At 39.5% G+C, this 20,102-nt stretch overlaps 1 protein-coding gene across 1 annotated transcript in view; it reads right to left on the minus strand.

Annotated features, from left to right (window-relative positions):
• Positions 1 to 1,292: 1,292 nt before the first annotated feature.
• DOCK4 (dedicator of cytokinesis 4) overlaps positions 1,293 to 20,102 on the minus strand; it is a 238,559-nt gene continuing 219,749 nt past the window's right edge. Inside the window, exons 43-53 of the mRNA XM_065743464.1 lie at positions 17,012 to 17,095; positions 15,204 to 15,323; positions 14,185 to 14,306; positions 13,796 to 13,916; positions 13,209 to 13,290; positions 12,870 to 12,979; positions 11,650 to 11,817; positions 9,556 to 9,628; positions 6,191 to 6,304; positions 5,257 to 5,318; positions 1,293 to 2,661 (exon numbers count right to left, since the gene is read on the minus strand). Of these exons, the coding sequence (XP_065599536.1) occupies positions 2,239 to 2,661; positions 5,257 to 5,318; positions 6,191 to 6,304; positions 9,556 to 9,628; positions 11,650 to 11,817; positions 12,870 to 12,979; positions 13,209 to 13,290; positions 13,796 to 13,916; positions 14,185 to 14,306; positions 15,204 to 15,323; positions 17,012 to 17,095 (1,479 nt within the window). The 3' untranslated portion in view covers positions 1,293 to 2,238. The remainder of the gene's footprint in view (positions 2,662 to 5,256; positions 5,319 to 6,190; positions 6,305 to 9,555; positions 9,629 to 11,649; positions 11,818 to 12,869; positions 12,980 to 13,208; positions 13,291 to 13,795; positions 13,917 to 14,184; positions 14,307 to 15,203; positions 15,324 to 17,011; positions 17,096 to 20,102) is intronic.

Below are 20,102 nucleotides of genomic sequence, written 5' to 3' on the forward strand. Positions count from 1 at the left end.
TAGGAGATACTCAACAGAAATGAAACGAGGTTTAGCGAGACAGAGTCAGAGCTTGAACTCCTTGATAAACACAATTATATTCTCTCTGTAGAGATTATATTCTGTAGAGATTCTACATTCTGTAGAAAACAAGGTGTACTGTAAAGATTAATCGAGTCATTTTATTCCAATATTAATATTATGCAGCAACGGACATGAGTGTAAACAGGAACTGTGTGAAATGTGCTGCCAAGCTGACTTCTGTAATGCGCGCAAAGGATAAATGCAACGACTGCTCACTGCCAGAAACAAAAAGTGGCTTCAGGAGCAAAGGACACTGATTGATACCGTGCTCAAAGCGCTAGCTAACAAAATCTACTGGGCTACAGATGGGGAAAAAATAAAATAAAATATTTTTTTTTACAAAGCAGCTTTGTTATCTTACTTGTGACACCTTATTCAAACCCCAGGTACTATCATCTCTTTCTACCAGCATAAATACAGAGCCTTCTGCACCTTTTGTGATGTGGTTACAGACACAAAAATGTTATAGTTGAAAGCAAGAGCTAGTTCAAGGAATTTCAGACTTTGAAATCGGCAAGATACAAGGCTAAAATTCATATGTTCCTTTTCAAGTTATGAATACTTTCACTAAAACATAAATATTTTTACATATATTAATTTTTCTGACATTCAAAATTGTAAAGTCAATATGGCAGAATTATTGTTAAAAGCACATATTTACAAATATTCTTTTTTCCATACATAAAGTATTTGGCATAATTATAACAATCTTACTGCGTACACAACTGTTTGCTTCTTTTTCACATAATGGTACACTCCTTATTAAAATTTACCAATTATGTACAAAAATACTCGAACATTTATTATAGAAAACCTCTATAACCACCATCAACAGCTTATAACTGCCGAAGGCTTCAGAGAATATAAAAAGTGGTCACTTTCTTCCAGTTAAGCTATCAACAAATCAGACACAGCTAAAATCAACGTGAGCTTCCCAACAAAAGAGGGAGAATATCTTTACCAGCGTGATTTAAAATGCAGTTCGTACATCTGTTCCCAAGCACGTGTTAAACGGTCAGTAAAAGAGGATACCAAAAATACAAACAGAAGGTGCTTTTACCCTACGGCATGGCACGGCGTTGGCTCTGCAGATGCCACTCACTAAGGTACGCTCTAAGGCCAAACACTATCCTCCTACAGCAGATGAGGGTGATGAACTCGACCTAAAATGTGAACCCCAACTTGCTGCACTGCTACACACGCACCCAAAGAGCTGTTTGGAATTTTTACAAAACTCTTAACATCCTTTGAATTTGCTTTTGAATTACTTTCTTTTCTTTAATAGGTATCTAGGCGTTCATATTCGTACTTTGTTTGTTCAGTGTACTGCCCTGGCACGATTCATCGCTGACTCCACTAGGCAAATTAGATGTACCCATGTACTACACTGATTGAATCTGAGGGTGAACTCTCAAAGGACCTCTGCTAGGCAAAGGTTTTTTTAAAGAACAAAACGAAAAGATACTGACAGGAATAACAAAGGTCAGCTGCACCTCGAAAAGCAAAGGATGCATGGTAATACACTCATGGCACAAAATCTTACCGAGGTACAGCAGAAAGGTGCTCTACACTGAATGAAATGCAGGCATCTTTCCATCTTAAAAGTGACAGAAAGCAAGTGCTTGCTTCAAAAATTCCAAACCACGTTCTCGCTCGGCTCTCTGCAGTATAACTTGCATCGTATCCGTTTTGCCACAGATGTCTGAAACCATCCACCGCATGGGTGACACAACTCCCACCTCCCCACGGAAACACCCGAGCACACAGCCTGCTTGGTTAGAAGGCATACTGCTGTTCCTAGTGTAAAAGACCCAGGCAGAAGGTCGTGTTGTGTCAGGAGCGTTCACCTAGCTCACGTGGGAACCGCAGGCCTTGAGATTTAAACTTTTAAATAAAAATAAAGTACAAAGGAAAGCATTTATCAGTATTCACCGCCATGAAATTAAAAAAAACAACACAAACACTCCCATTCACACCTCCTATGATATCTGGCAACCGAAATTAGTAATTTCATTTTAAAATGTGCAACGTAACGTCAATAAGCGTTTCAAAATCACCGAAAAAGAAAGGTGGGCAAAACATTAAAGTGCCTAACTAAACGCATTTTACCATTTTTAAAAAACATCGTTCCTTAAATGGTAAAGAGCTCCTTGCGGCCAGATCCCAGAGGGCTCCTCATAGCTGGGACACCTTGCGTGGCAGCGGCCTGGGCCGCGGCGCTGGCTCAGTCCTCCTGCTGCTGCTCTCCGCGTTGCTGGGCCGGCCCAGCTGCGGTTTGGGCGGCAGGGCCGGGGGGTCGGTGGGCGGGATGGAGAGGCTGTGAGGTAGAGGGACGGGCCGCTTCAGAGTCCGCTCGTACACGCTGTAAGGCGGCGGGGTTTTGCTTTCCTTCCTCACGGGCTCCTCCGGAACGCTGTAGCTCGGGACTGTCGCCGGCGGTTCGCTGCCTTGACTGTCAAAGCCCGACGTCTCTGAGGTGCTGCATCGGCTGAGCGAAGAGATGCCGCTGCTGTAGCTCCCAGACAGCACCGGGGAGTTGGATATGAGCCCCGAGGAATGGTACTCCACCGGAGACGGCGTGAATGACTGCACGGACCCCTGCTCAACAGAAAGGGCGTGAGAAGAAGTTAGCCGCGCTGAACTGGGGTGGGCACTTCTCGGACTAAAAACACACAGAGGCACTTTGAGGCTTGGCTAATGTAGCACTGCATCTCGGTTTTAATTACAGTTCAGTAAGAAACCAATAGAAACTCATTTCAGGAGTGCCCAAGTGGACCCTAAACAGTGCTCATGACGGTAGTTCACTTAAGCGCTAGCAAAACCGTACGTAATTGTTATCTTACTATCTGGAAAAATCTGGAAGCATTAAAACGAGCTCTCAGCTTTCCCAGTTCTTTTAAGTGAAATCCATACGCACGCATGGTGTGTGCCTAGTGATGTCCTGCCCTCTAATGCCAAAACACAGGACTTGCATCACCTTCCATGCTGATGCTGCACTCACTCCTTCAGCATTCATTTTCCAAAGCTTTTCACACAACCTCAGTGCACGGTCATGCAATAACAGCACATTTACATTGAGGGGTTCGAACTGCGGCCCAACCCCATCTCCCAGGTGATTTTTGGACACGCTGTGCCACCGTGCATGACACACAACACCATCACAGCCCTGGGGACAAGGGCCCAAGGGAGGGTGAAGACATGAGGGTCTGTGGAAAGGTGAGGGCCAAGGAGCTGAGCTGACCAGCACTGACTAAAAGCAGAGGGCAGGGACAGTAAAGCCACCACGGAGAAGTCCTATTCTAGTGCAGCAAGTTCAGCTAACACTCTAACAGGTTAGAGTACACCTTACACGTTGGGAAAGTTTGGCAACTTACCTAATTGTGACTAGAGCAATCAGACAACCTAGACTTAACAGTCTCAAGCACAGGCTGAAAAATGGATGGAAAAATCATATCAAAGACAAATTTCTGACCCCAGTTCTTATTAGACTGCTTGGCACCCAGCTGCTCAGCTTTAGGTGGAAGTGTGAGCCATGCAACAAGGGTAGGGTGGGATGGCAGAGGGGCAAAAACATAGAGAGCTGGCTGCACTGACTTCATTCCATTGAGATAATCTCAGTTATTAGGCCTGGATCCGCAGCACACTGAAACCAATGGAAAGATCTTCATTTGCATCAGTGTGTTTTGTACTAGGACAGCAGCATGTATCAGTCGGAACGAAGACTAAAAACTGAGCCAAGTGACCTCAGGAAAAGCAAAAGCAAATTTTCCTACAACCTCAGTGCAGGCTGAAGACATTTCACACATTGCACTTGCTTCAGATTCAAACCCTCCGTGTCTAAGGAAGACATAGCTGCACTCCTAAATCACTCCCTAAATCACTCCTGTAATGTAATTGGTTCAAGTTCCAAGAGCACCAGACACATGGATTAAGTGACTATAGATAAAAATTAGGGGCTTGGCTTTTGTCATTCAGAACACGAGCAAATACCTGTAAATCCCTGCCTGCTTCGATTTAGCAGCTGAGCAGGAGCAAGCACTTCATTCCTGACAGCACTGCAGACTCTGTGTATCATAGTGAATAACAGTCTAGACACCAAAGGAGTCTGGATATTCATGACTGCCTGCAGTGAAATCCAGCAACTCTCAGAAGTTTTCTGGGCCAGCATTCCACTCCTCTCAAGCAGCAATACAGAGTTTGGCTGTAAAATGCTTAAATTCCACCCAGGCCTTTAGAAGGAAATGTAAGGACAAGTTTTAAACACCCCTAGGAACCATCAGTTCTGAGTCAATTCAAGATCACAGGCAGAGTTGCTAACCTTTTTTGCAATATTCTAACGCTCAGAAGAGATTCCTAGTAAGCAGCTGATCAGAAACTTGGCATCAGTGCTCACTTCAGCAGGTGTACCATGGTAACAGGACTACAAGGTACTTGATAGCAAGCACAATTACTCTCTGTTGAAACTGGGCCACTTCACAGCAACAAGTGGAAAACTAACAAGCTGTTGTACAACAAATGGGTACCAACGTCTTCAAATACCTTGGAATCAAAATGAAACCTGTGAGGAGGATCCCCTCTTGCTATAGGTGACGAACTGTTAGAGAAGAACCAATGCTCGTTCACAGTCTGTGCTTAATGTTTCCTACTGACAGGTTCACACTACTTCCAGCTTCTCACACAACCTCCATGGATTGCCTTCATCACCCAAGTATTAAAATTAGTGGAGCACGGATTGCCCTCAGACTCCTAACAGGGTAACTTTGGATGTTGGAGGAGTAAGAGGAATAGACTGCACAGCAGGTTCTCTTTAACTGGCGTCTCCTTCTGCCTCTGTTGGAGATGGTATTCTGGACTAAGCAGACTAGATAACACTTCTTACATTTATTTCTTACACTCCATTCTGTCCTCTTACTCAAGAGAACTTGATTATGCATGCAAGCGAGGAGTCGAATATTGACAGTGTGAAGACTAGGCTTCTTACCTGCAGTTCTTAAAATCTTCAGATCTGCTGTGACTGTTATGGCTACTTACTCTCGTGAATGAATTTTGTACAGGCATATGGTAATGAATAAAAGCACTAATATAATGAAAGAAGAATATAATATAATCTCAATATATTAAATACGTATCATATACCCCTCAGCACATACGATCTGTCCCACAAAGGAGGTTCACTTGCAAAAATGACAGTACCTTCATTGGTGATCTGCCAGCAGGAGAAGGGGAAACAGAGGCTATGTGTCTTGCTGGTGATGCTGTAAAGTCAGAAAGATTCAAATGCAGTCTTTGTATTACAATTTTAATTAAGAAATCTTCCAAAGAGGTAAGAGAAGACTCTACCCACAAATATCTCTAATTCCCTCTGGATACTTGCTCAATACTTGAAAGTAGCCTTAAAAATTCTGTTTCTCTTTTCAGGACTGTCTTGCCATACAATTAACACAGTATAAGAAATTTCTGCAGACAAATTTTATATCATGTAATTTCATTTACACTCTGTCAAACAGTAACAAGATTCAAAGAAAGTGAGTATTTTCTGCTCCCCTTTTTCCCTCCTCTTTTTTCATAAGAAATATATTCCATATTTTAATGTCAAATAAGGGAAAATACAATACAAAATGTACTTTGAAGCATAAGGCTGAAACTTCAAAAAGTTTCTGCTCCCTTGAGAACAATTATATTTATAATACCACTTAATCTGTCTGTTCTTTACGTGGAAATTAGTCTTTTGAAGGGCAAATTGGTTATAGTAACGGAACTCACATACTTCCATGACTGCTGAGCATTTTCTGGCAAGTAATATTCTTTTTCATTAATGATCACTTCCAATTGCTAACCTCTAATTACTGTAAGATCAAAAGATTAAATGTGATCATCCGCCCTAGTATCAGAATAACGTGTCTGAAATTCCTCAGTCATTAAGTGAAGAGGCAGAGTGCTGAAAACAATGCTGCAAATAAGCTTAATGAGAGGAAAATATATGCAGTTGTACAGCCTTCCATATCAGTAACTGAATAATAAATTAGCCTGCCCAAAAAGTTAAATATTAGTCAGAGAGGAAGGAATCTACACCCTCAAGAAAATCATGTATTGCTTGGAGCTGAGACCAAAATGTCCATTGACTCACCTGTTTGTGCAGGTCTCGGTGGTACAGGAGGAGATATAAGCTTCCCACTCTCTGATGTGTTTCTGGCTTCTTTCCCACTATCCAGGCTCCAGCTGCTGGGAGTGGCATTTACAGCTGGAAGAGAATGCAAAAGCTGACACAGGAGTCACTGCTTCTAGCTGTTACATTCAGGCTCTCCAACTTTCCTTTCTTTGGCTACAAATATACAGAACGAAAACTAATGGCATGCCCAAAAAGCTCTCAAGCTTACATCAGCATTTGAAAGGCTCTTCAGTAACACCCACCAGTCCCCTGGTTTGCCCAAGCTATGCGTCTTGCCCTCGGGTCAGTTTGGGACTTATAGCTGTTTGGACTACTGATAACAGCAGCAGCCAAGATAGCACACTGCTGCACTGCAGATCTGGCCACAAAGCGAGATAAGCTTGAAGCCTGTTATCAGTTTATAAAAAACCCTGAGAGGTGAAGAATTCCTGAGACCTTTAAAACCCCAAACCTCTTCCACCAAATTCAAAGTTTTGTGGGGTTTTTTTTCCCAGGAAATATGTCTGGCTATGACAGTTTCCTTCTTGTCTGCTAGTACCACCCGTGTGAGGAGGCTCCGACCTGGGTGGACTCTGTGCTCATTTACAACGATGGAATGAAAAGCAAAGCACTGCTGCTAAGCACTAAACAATGTTATCAGTTATTGCTGTCGTAGCAACACTAACGTTCTTCAGAAGGACTGGAATGGCACTGTGCTACTCTATAAAAGACTTAACACAAAAAGTGCAGTACAAATAACATTTGTGTTATAGCTGTAACAATATTGTTACAGTATAATTGCATGTTAATTGACCCTGAGAACAGCACACAGAATAATCAGTCTATTTTCTAGAGGATCGTTTTGCCTTTTTATTGTCAGAGCATGCAATTCATTGTTTGCTTTTTATTGTAAGCTGTCACCTGGCACTGTGGTTTTGCCTTCATCCTAAAAATGACTTGGCACCAGGCCTGGGTACTTCAAATTCCTGAATCCACTGAGAAGCCATTTTTTTCTTTCAAGTTACCCAAGCAGTCAGTTTTTTGGACTGCTTAAGTCTCTGAGAGATAGCATTTATCTTAACAACTCTACATCGTACTTGGCTTCATAGGCCATTACAAAAGCTTCAGCGTTTTCACATTGCATTATTTTATGTTTTTTCAGTTCTGTGAAACATTTTACATCAAAGGATGTACAAATACTCATACAAATCAGCTCTTACTAAAGAAAATCTGATTCCTAGCCAGTTCTTGTCATAGTTTTGAAATGTTTTTAATACGTCTGTTTTATTGTAACCTTAATTGACAGCACAACAAAGGGTAGCACTTTGTGAAATTATGGAGCATGTAATGGATACAGGGTGTACAACAAAGTCCTGGAAAACAACTTAGCCAACAGTACTGAACATGTGAAAAAATATAAAAGAAAATACTTTGCTTATTGGCATTCAGAGGTTTCTTTACTCAGATTAGGCCAAAGTGAACCAAAAGCACAGACACATTTGTTAAGGGGATTTGCAGGCATCCATTTTCAGGACTCTGCGTGTTTCTTTATCTTCCTTTTGCCCAAGCCTCCAGAAGTTCATCTTCTCCAGGGTTCAGCTGCCCACACTCTACTCTCTCTAACACAGCAGTTAGACAGGGGAAGGACAGATTTCTCTATCAGACTGCTCCATTGCACCATCCCTTTCTGCAAACATCTGGGCCCTTCAGAGCACAACACTCAGTCCAAACAGACACTGCCTTTCCTCTTTTTTTGGCAATGTTTTGAATCTTAAGAATATTAGAATGTTTTATGTGTAAGAGCTGCTCTGAAAGTAATGCCTCATGTTTTATTATGTCGGCCCACAACATCAGAGGAGGATGTTGGTGGTAAGGCAGTAAAGGTTGAACTTTCCCATCAATATCCCATTACAGTTGTTGCCCTGCAACAGATGGCAGCAGAGGGGCAGTCTGACAGAATCACATCTGACATGGAAGTGCATATGAAGCAAAGGTGTGCCACGCAGAAAGAAGGCACCATTTGTAAATGACCAACAAAAAAACACTTTCTGCCTTCTTGGGTGTGCCTAGTATGTCTCAAACACTTGCAGTCCAGGGCCATGACCATGACAACCAGTTGGAGGCCATTACTGCTGAGCTGTGAAAACCCATGCAAACAGGATAGTCTTACCTTGCTCACAACTACTACCTTTCCTGCCTGATTTTTTTTTCCTACAAACTTATATTTGACAAGCTTGTTATTGCGAACTCAGTTGTTTATCACCTTGGGATGGTGCACTCGCAAACCTCGCAGACATAAGACGATGCCTGAGAGAGCTCTCATGTCATCTTCATCATTATTGCTGTTTATGGCTTTGAGACTATGACCTCTGGACATGTGCATTCATCCCCCATTCCTTCTCTGGTACCAGCAGGCTGACATTGGAACTCCTTAAAACAGACCAGTGATCTTTTTTCTGTCTGTCTCTCTGACTCTTGTTCTCTCCATTTCTCTCAATTTCTCTTGTGAGTGATCTCTTTTCTCTGTCCACCTGTCTCCTTCACTCCTTCTCCATTTACCTCCATTTTCTCTGTTTGTTTTTCTTCCTTTTATCATAAAGTTGTTAAGTAATTGTGGGATTTATTTCACTTTCTTAGAAGTTGTAGCTCATGTAAAGTCATTAAGAAATTGTGAGACTGACTGTGGTTTCTTAAGGTTGTATAGTTTAGCTGCACCATTTAAGATAGATTTTCAGTGTGCCTTATTCTTAAGTCATATTGTTCAGCGTCACGTGAAGGTAGGACAGATTTAATTGTTAGTGCCAATATTTCTGTGATAATTGTGTGCCAACCTTTGGGATAACTGTAGTATACAGATTCTCATTAAAACTGATGACTGCGTATGGATCTCTGTGTATTGTATCTCATGGACAGGACATGACACTACTGACATCCACTGATGCTTACTGATCATTTATGGAGACTTAACAGTGGATGTGAGCACAGTGAGGTGGTGAGTGGTGCTTTTCAGCAGTGGTAACAGCGACATGAAAGGTGAGCCATGTTCCAGATAGCTATGCATAGCTGTCACACCACAGAATGAAGAGCATCTCTATCAGCTCACCCACATGAACTGGCTAAGGGTGATGACTGTGTTGAAAGACAGTGTTTTGTAGCTGAGAATTTGCTCTATCAATCAGTGTTGTGCTTTTTGTATGCACTGTAGTTTTCATGGAATTAAATAGAGGCTCTACTTCTGGAAAGAACTATGTAATATTTTGAAACAGATGATGTTATACACTCAAGACAATTTGCATTGTATTTCATTGATTCCAAGGTTGGTACAGTGCAAAATTTCCACTCACCTTTATCAGGGCCAGGCAGATTAGAATCACTTCGTGGCAAAGCCCCATCTCCAATATGATTAAACAACATTCTCTGTAAATCAAGAACACAATGATGTATGCATAACTGCAGTTGTATTCAAGTAGCCTTTAAGAAATCAAATATATTTTGTTATTATCCCTACCACAGAGGTCTACTTGGAGGTAGAGTAATAAACATCACCTAAGAACATAAATACTTGTATAAAAATATGTACACAAATAAGGCACACAATAGTCTGAAAACTTTACACACTGAAATCAGTAGGAGGATTATAGCATACTGAATTCTGACAATTCCCTGCTCCCTGCATGACAAAATGAGGCTCAGTCCTCAGTCAGATGTCTGACTGAGTTAACCTGACTGAATACTAAACACATGGAGGGACTGACTTGCTGTTATCTTTGAAAAGTGTTACATGTTATTTCCAGTGCCAACCTTTTTCTACCATTACCACTCTTGCTTCTCTTAGGGAAAAGATCTGATCAAAGTCTTTTTCTTTCTTTTTGAATTGATTTAAAAAAATAATCACAGTAAATTTATGAAATGGTTTTATAATTCCACTGATTATTTCTTTCAGCAATATTCAAATCAGTGGGTCCCTATTTTGTTTTGATAACAGGAACAAACAACATATAGTAAATCCCACTAGTAATACAGATGGACATTCCAAAGGAAACAAGAACAGAGTAAACATTATGTTATTTTTTTTTAAAGAGAAAATGAGGTAATATGTAAAATCCAAGTCAATCATCTCTATTCTCTTATCTTCTCCCAGTGTTCACAGAGGCACTGTGCCAAGTCATCGAGACACTATGCTGTGGTTCCACACAATGGCAAATCCTACTGTGGAGCAATCATCATGGATCTAACACATTGCAGCCCCTTGTAACATAATGAGAGACAGATACTTAGCCAATCCTACTTGATTTAAAACATCTCATAAAAGAATGAGTTGGTAGATTTTGAGTAGACTGGGTTTGCTGTCTGTGTTGTACTAATCACAGTGGATCAGGCATTAACTGTTTTCCTGGAGCTACCATTAAACTGAGGTGGTGTAACTACATGCATACTCTGACAGAAAATGTGATCTTGTATTCCTGCCTGATCTGCATCAAATGTTCACTGCATAGTGAGTCTAGGACCTGGTGGGCAAGTGTAGTGATGTTGTAATCTCTTATGTGAAGGTCAAGAGCAGAAGCTGAAAAAGCAACTGAAATCAGAGAAGCTAAAAGAGGCAAAAAGCTTCATGATTTACAGAGAAATGAGGACATACTGAAACAGTGGAATATAAAACCAAACAGAAGAGCAAGAACAATCACAGGATATTTAATGAAACTCAAAAGAATCAAAACATGAAAGTCAAAAAGCTCCACTAAGAAGTAGTAAAGCACAAAAACTAAAGAATCAGTCAACAACAGCAGACATTCACCCTCAGCGTATGGGAAGAACTAGCGACACAGTACAACTGCTCAGCCAGAGATCAAAAAGCAATCACAAACAGATGATGACCAAACACAGCTGAACATAGACGACCTTGAGCAGCAATTTCAATGAAGGGATCAGATGAAGTACTGCTGTGGTATAGTTCTATGCAATCCATCAAACTTCCTTAAAAGAGAGAGCTGGATTTGGACTCTAAAGAATTTGCCTGTGCATCTCATGCTTCCAGGTTGAAACCTATTGTGAATCTTGCATTAAGCCAAAGATGTTCATAAATGGGTGATCTTTTTCTCCTGACTGCAGTGTGAACCTCCAAACAAGACTGTAAAAGTTAACTTGTGCTAGACGAAAAACAGAGAGCATGAGTTAAAACTTGAACATCTAAATTCTGATAAGAGTTGCGGGTGTCTCTTAAGATTTCTTTTTTCCATCTTCCTCACGCAGCAGAGAATCAGAACCTGCCTTTTGATCACAGTTCATTTTTAACGTTCAGGAAACAGAGCACCAGAGAAAGAAACTGCACCTTTCTGCGGAAAGGTGCATCCTCATTCATGGTTATGAGGGCAAAACTGTCAGACCTTCTCATCTTTGAAACATGCTTCACTGCACAAGCAAGATAATTTTCTACTTACCCTCTCTTGGGACACTGAGGGTAGAGACAGATTGGGAGATTTTGCTGCCAGGCGAGTCTCTGAGAGCGTGGAGGCTGGGCCTACATGCTCCTCAGCCTCCCTTATCGAATCTCGGGTAGAGTGGGGAACAGAAGCCGCGTTCCACTTGGCAAAGCAAGAGTTTGCAGTCTGGGAGCAAAAATGGGATAATTTTTCTTTGCGGCAAGCTGTAAAACCACGCTATTTAAAGAACACCTCCTGATCTTTCCTCTATGTTGGTCTGGCTCCACAACCAGTGAGAAAGTGCCCAGTAGACATATTAGAACGCAATTACTAGGACCTGTTGTTAAGTCTGGCTTAGCTTTAACGATAATTCTTAAGCCCTCAGGCAACAGCATGAAGACTTCAACATAAAAGAGGAAACAGTTAAATCAAGAACCAATTCAATAACTGAAGAAGAAAGAGACAAGAATACAATAACTAAAGAGAAACCAGAAATCTAATTCTAAAATACTATCAGAGTCAAAACTTCAGTTGGAAGTGAGAGCTACTGCTGAAAAGAGGGCCTTTCACAGCATACTTATGTTCTCTTCTTTCTCAGCTTCAGCAAGATGTGCACAGTGTGATATTGTGGATTGAAACAGCATCTATATAAAAGGAAAACACTTCAGGAAAACAGATCTATTCAGAAGAAAAGATGAAATAAAGATTCAAAACTGGCTAGCTTACCAAGCTCATTTTGCACTTCAGATAACTCAGAAGATTCAAAATTTATACACACCTATGCACCAGTATTTTAAGATATGGACTCAACTCATTATTTCCTCTGGAGTAACAAGACATCATTCTTTTCCAAAACTCCACTGAAAAGAGGAATTGCCACATGGAGTGGGTTACGATCTCACAGTGGCTGGGATTAGCTATTTCAGAAGAAACTGAGGGAAGTTGCCAGTTTTTCTTCTTCCCTAGATTAAGCCAACGCTGCTGTTTCAGACATTCAGGATGTGCAGGTTTTTCTCCAGTGAGAAACTATCAAACCTAGCTCTAAACCATAAAAAGGAAGCAGAAACATAACCAAATACAGTATATTCTCTTCACAGCTTCATAACACACACACAAAAGGGATATCTAAAACAAAAAAATCTGAAAATTAACAGCACTGAGCAGACAGTGAAACTGCTCGAAGTTCAACAAGTGCCTTTATCACCTTCTTAACCGAAATTAAGAAGTTATGTTCCTACCTGTGAGGCTTCCAAAGAAGTAGGGTAGATGGCACTGCAGGGTCGCTCTCTGGGGGACAGGCAAGAGTTTTCTCGGGAATGCTTATGTTTGTCAGATAACAGAGGAGAGGCTAGAACGTAAACGTGTCAAGTGATTCACACACTGAAATTCAGACAACTCAATTCTATGAGACTACTTATGACAGATACTCTGTTGCTAGTAATGCTTATTCTTCAAGAAAAAAGGAAAAAAAGGTGGCTAAATTTGATGGCTGGTGACGTCATGCAAAAATTATTTTAGGATTCAGCTGTGAAACAGATCAAGAATCATTTAATTCAGTTTACCATAAGAGCACTGACCTCTTGCACTGGATGGAGCAGAACTGGTCACGTTAGGTGAAGCAGAATGAGTAGAGCTCAGGCTTGAGGTAGACGGACTAGGCTGCATATAGAAAAGATAGTGTTGTTACCACATCATACTTCATGGTGTGGAAAGAAAAAAAATTAACCTATTTCACTCAAACTTTTTTCAATTGTAAAACAAAGAACAAATAATTTGTTAGTGTTTCTTCAGCCAAACAGCATAAAAGAAAATTTATGTAACTACACAAAAAGATGCAGTGCAATATCAAATAAATTGAAATACAATTAATAAATTAATATAATTATATCATTGTTTTTTATTACTGAACAGAAAAGTATATGTAAAGTCAGATAATTTTGCATAGTACATTGATTTTGTCAAAAACTCTTACTCCTAGTTTGGAAGAAACTTACATAAAAATTGTTCTTCTCTTTAAGTTACAGAGGCTTATGGCCCATTCAAATATTTGTTTTTAAAATGTATCAGCAGTAAAACTTTTAGATTTCTGAATGGACTAAGAGAAGTTGAGTAAATAACTTCACAAGAAAAAAATAGTAGTTTGAAGAATGACAATAATTTGTACCTGCATGTTAAAAACTTCATCAGAGCTTTCTGACTGCCCAGTGATATTGCTGACTTCAGCAGAAGCTTGGGACGACAGTGATGAGGATGAATACCGATTGACAGCTGGGTAACTCAAAGGACTATTATAAAAACAATGAAACACAAAATGATTTACTCAAGTCACCAATTATAAACTTTTCATGTGAAAACAACACAAGCTATTAACCTCTGCAATTTAATCTGGATTTTTCTAAAGAGGAAGAAGCAAGAAGAGAGAGATAGAAACAGCTATTCATACCTGAAGGTAGTTCAGGCTGACCTTAGAGAAAACATGCACACAATAAAAATATTCTATGGGCCATCTTCTACATGTCAGAAAATCTACCAATTTCTAGTAATTTAACTTGCCTGCGTCGTGGTATTACCCGAGCACCATCTGGACTCATGGAAACAGGTACTGAGTTTCGACATACACGAGGACTTCCATTTGGAAAATGGATAGGGCTAGCTTGTACACAGGCAGAAAATTCCTGCAAGTTGTTAAAAGAAGATTAATTGAAACAACCATTTAAATGAGTAGTCTTATCTGCATTTTGTCTTGCTGAGAAGCATTTGAGGGGCCTGGTGGATGGAAAGCTGGACATGAGCTACCAATGTGTTCTTGCAGCTCACAGTCAACAGCATCAAAGAGAGGTAGCCAGCAAGGCAGGGGAGGTGACTATCCCCCTCAGCTCTGCCCTCACGAAGTCCCTCCTGGAGTACTGCACTCAGGTCTAAGGCATTCAGCACAGGAAAGACAGAGGGCATAATGACGATCAGAGGGCTGGAGCACCTCTCCAGAAGAAAGGTTGAGGGAGTTGGGATTGTTCAGCTTGGAGAAAAGAAGGCTCCAGGGAGACCTCACTGGCTTTCCAGTACTCAAAGGGAGCTTATAAGCAGGAAGGAGGCCAACTTTTTACATGGTTGGACAGTGCCAAGACAAGGGAAATTTAGATCAGATGTTGGGAAGAAATTCTTCAATTGAACGGTTTGGAACTAGGTGGCTTTTGAGGTCCTTTCTAATCCAAACCGTTCTATGATTTTAGATTAGCCTCATCATTAGAAAAAATAAACCAAAACCTTTTGCTGATGATGCTTTCCCTTTAGTCAAACATGACTATCCAGCTGTAGGTGTCCCTCTTCAACGCAGGGGAGTTGGACTAGATGGCCTTTAAAGGTCCCTTCCAATTCTAAGGATTCTATGAATTTTCTCTGCACTGCATGGAAAGTTTATAAACTTTCCCTATGCTCTGTGATACTGATGAATTCTGTAAGATGTAATGTGGACAAACAACCAAAAGATGTCACTATTTGTTGCTTTGGAAAAATTAACCACTGTTACTGCAACTAGACTGTCTTCTGGTTCATCTGTGCAATTTTTCACATACCTGTATTCCCAAACTAGACTTCATCACAAAGAACTGATCCACCAGCTTTTTGTGCAAAGGCCTCATGTCCTGGGGCACAAACTTCTCATGCACAGCTAAACCAAACTCCAGAATTTGGGCCTGCAGAAAAGACAGGAGGAAAAAGAAGAAAAAAAAAATGCATTTTAGATCTTTTTTAACACTTCTATCATTCAAACAAACAAAAAATTATCTTATGAATCCAAACAAATGACCACAAAACCCACTGAAATGCATATTAAAATAATTTGTCTGCATCCCTGATAGACCTGTAATCAAACCAGACCTAAAATTAAGTCCAAAGCCAGCGAAGCACAAGAGGATTTATGCTTCTTCTCATTTTACCTGTGCAACCCGGCCCACAGCAGCAGGTTGAACTATGATTATATGAATTTATTACCTCTGAATTCCAAATTAAAAGAGTTAGTGATGTTAACTTGTACCTTGAAAACACTGCATTGTAATATTAATATATATTAACTAAATTAAAATGAGATTAGGGAGCTTGGTTTTGATTATGCTCTGAATATCTGTGTCCTCAGCTGATCTGACCAAAAGATACCACTACACTGACAAAAAGTGGAATTCCCATCTTGCCAAATACCAATACTCTAAAATTTCAACATGCTTCATACAGTACAGATAGGTGCAAGTCAGTTAAAAGAGCTGAACTTGTATGATAAGTTGATAAAAATTATCTGTTTCAGCATTTCCAGCCTTATTATACAAAATTCCCCTCTTGGATAGTCTACCAGTTATCAATATACTTAGACTGAATTATGTTGGTTAGTTCTCTGCATCCTGACATTTCCTGAGTGATAGGGAAAATGGAAACATTCTCCTTTCATCTCTCCCATTGAGAAGTTCTAGATCTTTTCCTTCAATTTCCAACTTGCAAATATTTGTCTTATTCATCATCCAATAAAAAGAGACTATTTTAAGTTTAATCATTTGGCTTATTGTATAAACAAATCAGTGTCCGGGGATAATTTTATAATCATCTTGCTCTGTTGAAACAAATGTAAACAAAGAAAAATAAATAAATAATAACTAAGAAGCCCAGCAACTATTTTATAACATAATCAAGTTCTAGAACCTGTGATTTCCATCAGTTCATCAAAAGTCTTCACAGCTCATTTATCTTTATTTTCAATTTTTTTTGTAACAAATTCTACAGGGAACATTCATGAAATAAGGACCACAATAAATAGGAAAATGAAGAAATAATAGGAAAATTATATAGTGCAAAAAAATTCAATCGTGTGATTATACCACCTCATGTTCATTTTAGTGCCTAACCAGACAGGCAACTGTTATTTGTGTTATTAGATATCTTCCAAGAAAAGATTTTTCTTTTCCGTTCTTTTGTGTGTGTGCTCATATACTAAACAGTGCAGTAAAAATAACGTTTGTTCTTTACTAGTGGTAAAATGCAATGTAGAAATATTTGTTTAAGCCAAACCATTTGCTGAGAGTACTGTTAATTCTGTAGTAGTACTAAAATACATTGTGCAAATATTTGCACGTGATCAGCACAAAAATGCGCCTCATGTTCACCTTTTAATTTATAACAGTTTGAAGTGCTTAAGAGGGACAGAAGGAACTAGGGAGAATATATTAACATCACTTGGAAGCCTGCATATATAGGAAGTTGCTGTCTATTTGCAAACTAATTCAGAAAATACCAAAGACCACTAAGCAGTCAGTAATTGTGTACTGTGTTTTGGGACACATCGTTTCAGCTAGACCAGCTGAGTGGGTGACCTAGCAAGGATTTTTCCCCACTTTACCTGCTCAAGCATCAGCTCTCTCAAGCGTGTAATCTTCTCTCCATCTTCTGGATGGTTCAAAACATATTCTTTGACAAAGAATGCCTAAAGGAGAACAAAAAATAAATCACAAAGTAAGTAGAAACAAATCTCGTTGTTTGTTGGGTTTGTTTGTTTATTTTTTTATAGCCAACAGTTTCTTCATGATATTTTCGAAACTAAAGCTCCTTTTGCAATGCTAAATGAGTAATTATTCATTTCTGCATTAATGGAGAGCATGGATAAATAAAAAGGAGCCATTCTTGCAGTGGAATTCAACCAGTTGTTCAATATCCTGGAGAGATCCTGAATCAAATCTGGAAACTGGCAAATCACAGATGAATAAACACCTGAACTAAATATCTCTCTCCCATTGACTGCAAACGGTGTTTCAAAGAGTTTGACCTGAAGCATTTCTACCCCTTAAATGCAAAGACACCATAAGAACACCATGGAATTGTATGTCTACTCTATGTATCAAAGCCATGTCAGTATCTTATACACTCTTTAATTAATGTTGGAAAGAACTCATGATGACACTGATTTCAAAAAGCCACACTTTTTCACTTCTGGAGCATCTGACAAACAATACATGAGTGTGTTCATGAACTTACATGACTTTCCATCCCACTTCCAGTGCTCAAATTGTACCAGTCATAATACCCTTAAGTCATTTTTATCTACCAGCCATGAACACAGCAGTTACCTTTTTGTTCACAGTTGCATCTTACTTACTCTGGCACCTATCCTATCCCACAAGGGGACTGTACTGAATTTACATCACTGCTTTGCTCTATTCTATAAAGAAAACACTCACTTGAGAGATATACAGACCTTCTCAGAAGTGCATTTGTCACAAAAGATCTCCATTCACTTACATGGTTTTCTCTCCATAGAGCTGAGAGGATAATAGTGGCTGCTTTGTGTTGTGTTTCCTACTTGTCTTAGTGATTCTCTCTAGGCCCTCCATCCAACTTTAGCTATTAATGTTTTTGCTGAGCTTAATGATTTGTAAATGTAGGCAACAGTGGAGCTGGAGATTAATACAACCCTTCCTCTGACAGTTCCAAAATTTCATGCTGTGCCAACTCATGAGACTTGTCTAGAAAATGCTGATACTGTAGTGAAGAACATTTATTTTTACATCATTCTCTCAATGCAGATAAGACAAGATGAAGTCTTATAGGTTTAAACTGTAAAACAGAGCCCTCTGATACTGCTTGCTAAATTCTCAAATCACAAACTTCTGACAGCTGCTTTCTTTCCCCCTCATCTAAAAATCTTGATGTGTTTTCAATATTGAGCAGGTGGTGTCCCAGTAGTTTTGGGCTGAGATTTATACAGAACTGCAAGAACTGTAGTATGAGTCAGAGATGTAATAATTTAACTTTAAGCAAAATCCCCAGTATTTGAAGAGGAAAAAAAAAAAATCAGAATTTAACTAAATCCTGTGAGCTTTGGAGCCCATGGTTTCCAATAATTAAACATGAAAGTGCTTCTACTCAGTTCTCAGCAGATGCAAAGGAATTAAAAGGAAAACATGTAATAGCACAAAGTGCAATCTGAGAGGTGTTAGTTAACTGGCAGAAAACACACTTCATGCTTTATAGCATACAGAAAGATATTACATAAGAACTATCACTTCTCTAGATTTTTCTGTGATGTATTTCTGTACTAAAACCAGTGAATGAAAGGGTAGCTTCTAACAGATGTAACTGCATAGTTAAGAGACAACTTTTTATCCTATCAAGAGGAAAAGATGGGGAAATGAAAAAAAAAAGGCAGAATCAAGAAGGCAGCAGCTGACCAAAAGGGGTTATTTGCCAGATCTTTTTAAAGCTGGAAAGATGACAAAAGAGAAATAAAGTATCTGTAAAGACATGGTAATACCTCAAGACCACATACTTGGTGAAACATACACGTTGTAATGTCCTGTCTTAGGTTTACAGCCAAAGAGAAATAAAGAGAGAGAGAGAGAGAGAGAGAGAGAGAGAGAGAGAGAGGGAGAGGACAAAAGGGAATAAAAAACTACAAATTAAGACAATCTAGGAGACCAAGAATTGCAGAATACTAAAAAGAACGAGCTGGAAACTTTGGAAACATATGCTCATGAATAGTGGAGAACTATATAGAGACATCTAGGTAGCTCAGACCAAACTCATCTGTACTGCTAGTTGGGGCCAGACATAGTCCTGACACGTCTGTATTACTCCAGCAACTCTATCTGTGGTGCTCTGCTTTGCTAAATAGGTTTTGTTGTCTTTTTTTTTTTTTTAAAGGCAGCTGGGAGATACCAAACATGGTATTTGCCTTAGACCTCAGCTTTGCCTTAGACCTCAGCTGTCATAAATGCTCTAGTATTAATGACAGCTTCTAACACTATAGCAGAATCAAATCTCTTGCAGTTTAATTTGAATGCAGCTTTATCAGATTTACCTCTGTTGACCGAACAACAAATTTAACAGCCTTTGAGACAAGTGGGTAGTTATTCAACTTGAAATTTTCAGTGGAACGGGAACAAGCAGCTAATTCAAGTATTTCAAAAGACTACTGTGAAAAATTGGGAGATCAAGCTAGGCTGAGAAAAATAGCCCTCCTTTCTCTTTATTGCTGTTTCAAAATCTCACGTAAGTTTGTGAAAATACATCATCTCAAAAATCTAAGCTTTTCTGAAGATGATTCAGAGATTATAATAACCAGATACAGCTTCTGGGGACAAATCTAGCACTGAGGTACAAATTTGGATATTTTAGAAGTATAGCAGTTGCAGCTCACCAGCTCACTAGATTTTTCCAGGAAACACGGAGAAGAAGAAGAAGAATACAGAGAAATGATTCCATGAGATAAATATATTTGTTGTTAAGAACTATTTCTCTTAAATGGGAAAATCAGCTCACAAAAGGACATGTGTCAGTCAGCCAGAAGTATCTCCTTGGCTGGAGTGTACATATTTCAGCAATACAGTTAGAACTAACTATTTCTAAAGAAAAATCATGATGAAGACAAGCACTAACCACTAAGGAATACAAGCTGAATGTGAGTGTGCTCAGCACTGGTGTGTTTATGAGATTAT

Source organism: Cyrtonyx montezumae, unplaced genomic scaffold (genome assembly GCF_038088225.1).
Source record: "Cyrtonyx montezumae isolate F1298 unplaced genomic scaffold, pur_monq_1.0 scaffold_3, whole genome shotgun sequence".
NCBI classification, from domain to species: domain Eukaryota; kingdom Metazoa; phylum Chordata; class Aves; order Galliformes; family Odontophoridae; genus Cyrtonyx; species Cyrtonyx montezumae.